The sequence below is a fragment of the Chiloscyllium punctatum genome, chromosome 41 (assembly GCF_047496795.1).
Source record: "Chiloscyllium punctatum isolate Juve2018m chromosome 41, sChiPun1.3, whole genome shotgun sequence".
Lineage (NCBI taxonomy): Eukaryota > Metazoa > Chordata > Chondrichthyes > Orectolobiformes > Hemiscylliidae > Chiloscyllium > Chiloscyllium punctatum.
Window position 1 is genome coordinate 50962898 of NC_092779.1, and position 10789 is coordinate 50973686.

General features: G+C 37.5%; 1 protein-coding gene across 1 annotated transcript; it reads left to right on the forward strand.

Annotated features, from left to right (window-relative positions):
- The first annotated feature begins 7448 nt into the window (after positions 1–7448).
- id4 (inhibitor of DNA binding 4) lies at positions 7449–9934 on the forward strand. Its single transcript, XM_072560908.1, has 3 exons — positions 7449–7998; positions 8987–9050; positions 9322–9934. The coding sequence occupies exons 1-2, from the start codon at positions 7654–7656 to the stop codon at positions 9032–9034; spliced, it is 393 nt and encodes a 130-aa protein (XP_072417009.1). The 5' UTR covers positions 7449–7653; the 3' UTR covers positions 9035–9050; positions 9322–9934.
- The last annotated feature ends 855 nt before the right edge of the window (positions 9935–10789 follow it).

Genomic DNA, 10789 nt, shown 5'->3' on the forward strand with positions numbered 1-10789 from the left:
AGAATTTAGTATGGATAACATGTTAGTACTGTTAGTTTTATATTTGATTTTGTATTGTAATTGATGGACGATTCAGTTCAAATCTTAAAATTCATGCATCTTCTCATTTTGTATATCTTTGCATTGTAAATTTCCATGTTCGGGGAACCAACTAGGTATTTATGTCACATGGTAATTATATCCTTTAAGATGTTTAATATGGCTGCTTTGATCTATGCAGCTGTGTGAAGCCTACATGACAGGGAGTGGTGGATTATTGAAAATGTAATATTGATTGGCATTGGGCACAATTATAATTCATGCCAAACATTGATTGTGTCCTTAGCCAATTTCTCAGGGTAATTAATTGTTCAGCAAGCTTAGGAGTCGTGGTTGGAATTTATGTACAAATCTGTCAGACTTTAGGCCAGTTTTTCAAGTACATTCAAAGAAAGACTTGCATTTAAGTCTCTAAGAAAGTCCTTCTTTAAATTTACTTGAAAAACTCACATTGTACATTTCACAACGAAGAACTCTTAAAGAACTTTATAGCCGATTACACACTTCTGAAATACATTCACTGTTGTATCATAGAAAGGGCAGATAATGGGATAAAGCAAACTATGATGATAGGAGCACTAATAGTTCTGGAACATAAGCATAGAATGATAATTGGATATGCAGAAAAATGGATTAGCTGTGCATATAGGAGAGACAGTGAAGTAATGGTGTGGGATAAAGAGCTTCTAAAACTTTCACAAAATCTTACACTGCTCATTGTAGGCCGTGATTTTGCTTAATTCTTAATGGCTGACAGTCAAGAATGCCAATTGAAAAAAAATAGTTTTGACAAGGTAACAAAGTACATTTGACGAGAAAGAAGAGTATCATTCGTATTTCTGTTCTTTATGGTGATAGCATTTTACTGGTTCATGTTTCTATGTTTCTAAGCAGGCCTCGCAAGGTGGCACCAATTATCTTGGATGCACATAGTGCCAATTGTGCAGTTGTTAAACTGTACCATCCAAGTGTAGTACTTAATCATGCATGTACATATGTAAATTAAACTTTGTTCATTGCTCACTGTGCGCAGTTCACTGTGTATTTGGAAAAACAAATCCTTCCACAATTTCTAAAGAAAGCTTTGAAATTTTGTTTCCTGTACTAAATTATGTTTAAATAAATTTAGCAAGCGGCAGATTTTGATTTTATTTAAAAACAAGTTTTCTTTGAGCCTTATGTGAGTAATTGCGCTGCAAGGTGCATTACTGTTTCATAGTCTTATCAGGCAGATCCTAGTTACAGTACTTGGCTTGGCTTGTGGTGAATTAGCTGGTATCAGCCAGAAAATAATTGCGTAACTTACTTGGCCTCAGCACCCCGACTGGGGAAGGAGTGAAAAATCACATGAAGCTCCTGGCTCTGCAGAGACCCCTACTGGAAGTTGCAGTTGTACAGCTATCTTATAACAATAGCAATAAGGTGAGCTCTGATATCTTCCTCGTTAAATAGCTTGCCTTCCACTTCTCCTTTAAGCTGCTTTTTGAAACCTGTATCTTTAATCAAATTTTTGGTCACTTATCCCAGAAGCTTATTATGTGGCACTGTGCCAATTTCTGTTTCCTGTGAAACACCTTGATTCATTTACTATGTGAGAGGCGTTGTATCAATGCAAATTGCTGCTTTTAGCACTCAGTATCTCGGCTAATTAATCATATGGCAATTTAGGGACATGATACCTGTGAAATTATACCTCAACATGAGTAAGCATCTTTTAGAAAAAATACATTTTCTTATGTTTTAATGGAACACAATTAAATTTGCAACACCACTAATTAATTAGAAATAATGTTCCAATTCTTTTAACAAAATCATTTAATGTGTTTTACAAACAGATAACCTATCCAATTGCATGACGTAATTGATGCACAAGACTGTACATTCAACGTGCTGTTAAAATTGGTATTGAGATGGTAGTTCATATTTAAACTGCACTGAGCACAATACAGGATCACGTAAGACCATGCCAAAACTACATAACAATGCTTTGCTATTACAAGATAAGATGGTAGCAGAGGCCTATACAAATTTAGGAACAAAATGAAGATTGGTATAACAAATTCTAAAATGTATATGGATATAGATCAAAAAATGCTAAAAGGCAATGTGATTTAACAATGAATTAAATATGTGAGAGGTCTTAAAACTGTGACTCTTTACAAAGGAAGGTATTAGAGGTGTTACACTCACTCAATATTTCTAATGCATATTCACACTAGGAAGTCAGATCATAACATAATTTGTACTGTCAGTAGTCTCATGAATGGTATAATAACAATTGCCCTTAATCTACTATATGTTGAAGTCTACATAGAATTCCAATCTCCATCGCTTTTAACTCCCAAGAATTGACACATCGAATTATGCTCAGGCTAAAACTAAGAATCAGCGATATTTACACATGGCAAATTGTGCAGAAGCAAATAGACAGGAAGATACTCAAAATCAATAAAGATTGACTGAATCCCAAGAGCACTAAATATTTTCTTCACAATGCATTACACAGTTCAAGAGACTGCAAGAATTTTGGAGGAAACAATCTTTTATACAATATTCCATCAAGTGTTTATATATGAATGAAACAATATACTTGCACATGAACTCCAAAGAGAAGAAATTCAAATGGGCAATAGAATTAGAACCTGCACCGAAATATTGTCAAACTGAGATATTTGCATGGTTTCACAACCCAGGCTTTCCCAACTCACAAAAAGGACACACAGGAACAGTGTGACATAAGCAAGAAACCAGGAAAATTGTTTTTCCAGCAAAATTAAGTTCAGCATTCACAATCTGATTCACATCTCCACTGAGAGACAAAAGTCTGCCCCAAAGTCATTGGTGAAATGCCTGAAGATTTTTTGGTGCTGGGTACTGCCCTGAGCAACATCTTGGGACTCAGGTAATTGCCTTCATAGCATCTGAAGATCAGAAGTTTACATTCAAGGATCAAGTGCTCATTTTCCTTCAAGGGAGAGCTAATTAAGTTGCTGCTTCATTCTAACATATATCAAGAGTTCTGCCAATGTTTATGTAGGCAGCTTCTTGACTTGACAAAATGGGCTAGATTAATTTTATTGTATTGCTGATGCTGATCCTTAGAACAAGGGACTCTTCCAAACTCTGGCTAATCATGCCTTTCTTAATTTACTAATGCCTTGTCTATCTAGGATTTCATGGAACAAATTATTGGAATTTCCCAATTTTGCACAGAAGAAAAACTGTTCGTTTGTAAGCAGGAATCTTTTATTTTATAGATTGAAAATAACCCATTTTGGCCTTCACATCTTTTCTGCTACTTTGTTTATCCTGCCTCATCTATCCCTCTCCTCTATTTCTTTGTCATTTCTCTGTATCCGTCATATTCTTACCTCTGCGCACCTTCCAAAATCAACATATATTTCCGTACAGTTAGTGGATGCAAATGGTGTCTTACCAAAGTCTTATAGAAAATAATCATCACTTCCTCACATTTGAGTTCCGACACTTTGAGAGGGGTAGACATTCTTTTAGCTGTATTACTTCTTGTACCTGTGGACTAACTTGGCATTTGCAGGCACCCAAGTCCTATTACCACTCCTAAGTTCCTGGCTTTGTTTCCTATCATTAAATATTCTGATTTGTCTTTTCAAATCCATTGACTGCATACTTCCTCATTTCAAAATCTATCTTCTGTAGTTTCTTTTCCCTGTTGACTTAGTCTATTTATGCCCTTTTGTAACTTAATGTTCTAAGCTCATACAATGCCTCCTAATATACTGTCATCTCAAAATTCAAATATGCTACCTTCTATGCCTTCACCCAATGATTTATGTGGTGCCAAGACCTTCATAAAGATCCCAGAGAATTTGTTTGTGTCAGCTCTGACTCTCGACAGCAGAGGCGATAACCATTTGCAGGATTATAGAACACATATTGTGTGCTAAGCCAAACTAGCAGTGTTAGAAGAAACTTAAACATCACAAATAAAAGGTCTGAAAGCTATATCTGTGATTGAAGTACAAATGTTCATGCACAATTCTTGCAGAAATATAGTCAAGTTCAAAATGGCAATGAATAGGGAGAATTATGTAACAAAGTGAAGCCACTGTAGCATTCTTAGTTTACCAGCAGTCCTTGTAATATATATGATCCATCTTCTTCCAAATTACATGTGTATGTATGGTACATTCATTTACTTTCATTTCAGAAAGTCCAACCATCTTTTAACTTTAAACTGCTTTGTGTTGACCTCTTTGTAGTTGTAATGTTATTGACTTTGTGTTTAAGGTGAACAGGTTTAGCACTGGGTAATGCAGAGTATAAAGTACCTGGACAGATCCTTTGGATCATTGGGTCTATTTTAAAATGATGCCCAACCCTTTTAAAATTAATTACATATACACATACTTTTAAAAAGAGATACAAATAATTCAATGTCAGAAATCATGTATGTCAGCGTCCATTCCAAAAAGTGACAAAAATATTACCTTTAACAGTTGGTCCATTGGAGAATATCCCAATAGGAAAGAACTCATGGTTTAAAAACAAGATCATCAGTTTTTCTGAGCATAAATCATGTTGCAGATATCTAAGTTGTCTAAGACCCATAAAAAGAACTTTATCAGAATTTTGATATAATTTGGTAATTTTTTCTTATGAATAATTATTTTAATTGTTAATAATCTGCTATTTTCCATGTAAATTTACATCTTACAAACACACAGGTTAATTGTTTTAGCCTGAATTTGATGTGTTTACACCTTTGAAGAATATGGGGAATGTATAGTGAGAAATCTGTAGCGTAGTTCAACAGTATAAGTGTTGGCAGTCGCTGTGATACATGCTACATCTCATTCAATACACACATGCTTCTGTTAAGAGGTGGTACAGGACTGCATTTTGAAGCCATCTTTTGCCGTAAGAGAAAATATTGGAAGGAGGATCCACCTTAGAATACTAAATATTCTTGCAATTCCACATCAATGATATCAATAAAGCATGAACTGTCCTTTGAAGCGTAGATATCGTAATGCGAATCTAACCCAACAAATCAGTTGTAGTGGGTGCCAGGAATGATTCTGAAGAACCTTTGTAATAAAACCACCAACTGCTTTATTTTAAATCAAAATTGACAAGAGGTGTTGATTTTCTTTATTGCAACATTAAAATAATTCCATGTAATATCATTGAATGCATTGGTTGTGGAATTTGCTGGTAATCAGCTGCAAGTTATTTTTAATAGAACTTATAATAAAATGTCACAATTATTAATATTTTCACTTTGGCAACATGATTTATCAGTCAGATGGTGCACAGAAGTGTTCAATATCTATACTGAGAATTGTTGTTGGAACAGGAAGAAACCAAATGCAGAAAAGCATTAGTTTATTAAACTCACATTCAGAATTCAGTCTTTAATTCCACCTCTTTATTTCTGTTGATCCATTGTAATAGACAAGTCTTGAGAGATAGAAGGATTAGCAGACATGAGAACCATCACAATCTTCACACCACAATACCCACCACCCTCACCCACCTTAAGAACTGTGAACAATATCAAACATTTTTAGCTTCAATGCATCAAAGGTCATAATCATGCATATGGTTCACACTATTACAATCTATCTAAAATAGAAATAGAAAATGCTAGTAAATAGAAATTAAATTATCGACAGTTGAAGAAACACTGCTAATGCTTCAGGCCAGTGACCTGTCATCAGAACTGGAAGATATTTTGTTTCATTTAACCATCTATCTGTATTTAAATCTCTTTATCTGCCTTCTTTGCTTTTATCTACAAATTTCTACAAATTTTAACGACTGACACACTTGAGTGGTTTCAAGGCATTTACCTAACCCTCCCATCAGATTTAGTCTGACTCTGGCTTTGCCTCTGTGACTTCCTATACACTATAACCAAAATTTCTACTGAACCTGGTCCAAACCCCAGGCCTCCATTATAATCTATATTATGACATTTTTTTGTCCCAGTGTTGGTTATGGCTATCGTCTGTTTACACTCCTAACTCATGGAAAGCTACAGAAACATATCAGAGACAAATACATCATTGCACATACAGCAATGCCCACAAGCACAAAAATAACAAGTAGGTGCACAGACATTCGCACAAGTAGACACATCATTGAGCCAGAACACATCTGAGCTGGAAAACTAATCTACACACACACTGAAATGACCTACTGTTACGGCCCAGTGATTTTTATTCGAATAATAATATAGTGTTGTAGAATAAGTATCTTCAAGTGGATGATCCGCACCGTAATCATTATAATAAATAATCCATAAATTTGACTAAAAGTGGTCGTTTCCATAATGTTATTTTCAATATTGTAACGGGACAATCATTCTCAATACAAGATTAAGATTTCTTTGGACAGATTTGTGAGGTCTTTATCATGGGTCCAGGTTGCACACCATTAGCTCAATTATAAGTTAGCCGCGAATATTTCCAATTTCCTTGTGCAATTTAAGCACAATATTATGAAGGATTAAAAAAAGAGGCAAAAAAATTTGCACGCACAATGTCGTAGAAAATGTGAAACAATTGTTTCCTGAAATTAACCCCACCTTTTATATAATACGGGCGATGCGCCTGCAGTACTGATGGAATGACACCGTTAATTTGCAACTCCAGTACGTGGTGAAATAATACCTGCTGCTGTTGTTTTGCACTATGTATAAATATATGTGCTGTGTCTTAGTGGGACAAAAGTACGAATTAAAGTCGCGCACAATGAATTTCATTTAAAAATCTGTATTAGGTGCAAAAAGTTAATAATTGAAAGACCAAAAAAAAACGATTTATAAATACCGTGCAATAAACAGGTCTTACGTTTACAAATATTTTCAGAAATATTTCAAACCGCAGAATCTCACAATTCTAGTTCATTTAAACACACAAAAAAAAAACAATGTACGGCAGAAGTATACCAGTCGTATTTTTCACTGATTGACCGATACAGAGCGGTATTTCGCTCGAGTGGAAGAGGTTAAGCGATGTGTAAGGCTCTTCAGGTGCCGAAAGTGCAGTCGGTTCTGGTTCAGGGCATCGACTCCTTGTAACAACACATAGAGAACAATAAGACGCCCGAGTTTACTGTCTCCTTGATTAATTCGTGGATTTGTAAATAATTTCCCCGCGTTCGCTGAGCTCCCCCCCCCCCCCCCCCCCCCGCAACCCTCAGCCCTCCACCTCTGCAACTCCTCGATCCTCGCTGACACTTCCCTTACCCGCCCCAGCTCCTCCCAGCAGAATCAACCCCCTGGGCATTGGGAGCTGCCCCACCAACCGCGCCTTGCCATTCGTTGAATGAGCCGGGATATCTGCAGTGGGCGATCTGTGATTTGCTAAAACGGCTTTCAATCATCTCCCTCACTGTTATAAAGCGCAACGCTCTCCTCACTGACTTCAGTGTGAATTTTGCACCTCTGGAGGCTAGTGGTGGAATTTTAAAGAGAAGAAAACACATCAATTTAATTAAACAAAAACAAAGCAGCAAGGGGAGGGGGGGTTTGTTTCTTGTTTTTGAGGTCTACTCGGTTTGCATTTATAAGGCAATAATTCTCGCAGAGTTCTCTGCACTATTGTTGACAGTAAATTCAGCGGCGCAATGAAAGCAGTGAGTGATGTTTCTTCTCTAAAAAAGGCAGGCTGCGGTGAGATGACATTGCATTGCCTATCAGAGCACAGCCTGAGCATCGCCCGCTGCAAGATGGAAGAGGAGTCCCTGGATCTGCAGTACGACATGAAGGATTGCTACTCCAAGCTCAAGCAGCTCGTCCCCACCATCCCCCAGAACAAGAAGGTGAGCAAAGTGGAGATTCTACAGCATGTGATCGACTACATTCTGGATCTGCAGCTGGCTCTGGAGACGCACCCGGCTCTGGTGAGACCGCAGCCGGCGATCTGCTCTTCGGCACCCCGGAATCCTCTGACAGCCCTCAACACCGAGCAGGTAAAAGGGGAGAACCGTCACTAAACTTCACTCCCAACACTGCACACCTCGAAAAGAGATTCCTGTCTCGGTCGCCTTACAGCAGCACGCGAAAGAGAGCCTTAGCTAGATTGCAAACAATCAATTTTATTTTTAAAAATTTCTAAACTTTAGTCATTTAGAATGTGCTAAGAGCAAACATTTTTTTTTAAATGTCAAGTATCAAAGCTAGCCGTATTCCCCCGTGTTTTTCATCCGTACAGCCCGGGAGATGGGGAATTTACGCTTATCGTATCCCATTGTCTGTTCTCTACACTGCCAGTGGGAACTCCTGCAGAATTACAGGCATGTGACAGTGTGTATATGTTGATGGCATGTTTCTAGTGAAACGTAAACGTTAACGATAACAACTGCTAAGATTGCGGAATCGATACCTATACATTAAAAACATACATCAGCATCGCCCCGTTTGGTGCTGTGACCCAGTTGGAATTCAAATTCCATATTCAAGTGATGCAGTTTAATTTTAAAAAAATACGTAGAAGTGTGGATTAATTGTACCTTGGAACACGTTTCGCTTTACAACAGGGTTCATTTTTCTAACACCTTTTTCAACGTACTAGGTACAATTTCGATGGAAACTATAGAAAGAACCAGGTCCCGTTTAATTCATGTCGAAACTACACAGGTTGGAGAATTAGGAGTGTAACAGTGAAAGCAATCTTGTTCATTTAGGCCTCTTTGGGGACAGATTTATTTGAAAATCCATCTAAACTCTTGCTTTGTTAGTCCGTGCCGTTTTGTAAAATCCTAGGACTCTGATCAGGGGAAGGGACAATGTAAATTTTAATATGTACATTTTAATATAATTCGGATAAGACGACGTGTAGTTAGTTCTCAGTAATACATTTACAGTAAACACAAATGAGTTGCTCAAATTCAGAGTTTCTGCAAAGGATATAAGCGTGCACCGTCAGAAATGCTCAGGAGTGTTTTTTCTTTGTTACAGACTGGGTCTAAAGTCAGAAGACAAGAGGACAGCATTCTGTGCCGCTGATGTGATGCTGTGTGAGGTGGGCAATAAACAGTGCATTGTTTAATATTCACTCTCATTTAAAATAACAGCGAATTTCTAACGTTGTAAGTAAACTTCGCAAGTTTTTTTTGTGTTAAGTGGCATGCAGCTGTCCCTGTTTGAAGTTTGTAGTGGTGGGTTTGGAGCTGCTGTTTGACCCTGATTTGTTTTGGGTTGCTGATCAAGCATGCCTTGTGTTGTGTTGGTGGCGCCAGTCAGTCTGGAGCTGAGTGTTTCACACACCCCCTCTGTTCATTTTTCTTATACAGGTGTGCCCGAGAAACGCGCGCACACACATAACAGACCAGAGAGGGGGAGAAACAAAAAAGGAAAAAAAAAATCAAATCCTAGCGATCAACGCCAAAAACCTGTCCAACTCTGTCCTTGGAAGGGTTTCTGCCAAATCACGTCTTATCTCTCTGCTACTCAGCGTTAACGGCACAGACTTGGGGGAAAGAAAAAGCAGAGTTCTGATCTTGGGACACTTGGGGAGGGGTGGGGGGTGACAAATTGAGTGACTTCACCAAGCTGATCGACAACTCATCGGAAGGCGGAAGAAACCAGTGAAACCCATCTAAGGAGAAAAGTAGAAAGTTTCATCGACTAAAAACAACTGATTGCTGACGCTTTTTACTAATCCAGCAGTATCTTCCAGATGTTATGTCATGTTTTACATAGACAACTGGCTTGGACCAGGGGAGTGTCGGTATGCTTTTTTTTAAAAAACTTGTCAATGTATAGAAAGGAGGAGGGGCGGGCGGCGAATCTTAAACCTGCTGTACATATTCAAGATGTTCTTTATGAGTGTACGTGGAAATGTATATGCTTTAATAGATCATTGTAATTATAAGATATTTTTTATTAAAAAAAGATTTTTTTGTACAGTTTTACAAGGGTTCTTTTGTTCCTCACCGCCTTCATTGACATTGAAAGTGACGTGTGCATGGTGAATCAATTTCCTGACTAAAATTTTGCTGGTTATATACTTATTTGGACCAGCAGTTTATAGATCGAAGATGTTTGACAAGGCCGTAAGAAAGTATATCCAAAATGAATTGGGAAATAATTTCATATTCAATTTGTCCATTTTATAATGATGTAAGTAACATTATAATTTGTTATTTACGCAATTTAATTTAGTTCAACTGCATATTGTCGCTAAACCCACAGATGTCCCTGGGTTTCGCGCCGAAACCAGGGAAAGTAATCATAATTTCCAGTTCTCCTGTTGGCTGATTGGATAAAGTTTATTTTGAGCCAGATCGTAACTTAAAAGTAAACTGTTTGGAAACATTTGTCAACTACACTAGAACCTTTTATCCATTTTGTAGTAAATGGGCTTTAAGATAATCTAGTAACAAATGTCGGTGTTTTGCACACAAGATGTAGTTCCAGACTATTCAAGATCCAGTCCATTATGATAAATTACAGACATTTCCCTCTTAAATTAACACGGCGTGGCTAACTCTATGGTAGACTAAAATGTTTCAAAGAATAACGCCTGACTTAGTTCTAGAATTGTTCGAGCCGTCATAACAATCGAATTGATGGCAGTCGTTCGAGATGGGTGGCCCTGCTAGAGATATGGTTTGGGAATGTTTGATTCGGCAAAGTTATAATGCACAAGTGCTGCTTAATCTGATTTCCAATTGGTCATCTTAATTCTCCGGTTCTTAAAAGTCCTTTTACACTCACCATTTTGCACCTACATTCAGATATTTGGGAAATACCGAATGT

Bases quoted from the DNA above. Each gene is read 5' to 3' on its own strand.
- id4 (XM_072560908.1), top strand. From the start codon at position 7,654: ATGAAAGCAGTGAGTGATGTTTCTTCTCTAAAAAAGGCAGGCTGCGGT. The intron at 7,999-8,986 runs GTAAAAGGGGAG...TCTTTGTTACAG, and splicing joins CAGCCCTCAACACCGAGCAG to ACTGGGTCTAAAGTCAGAAG.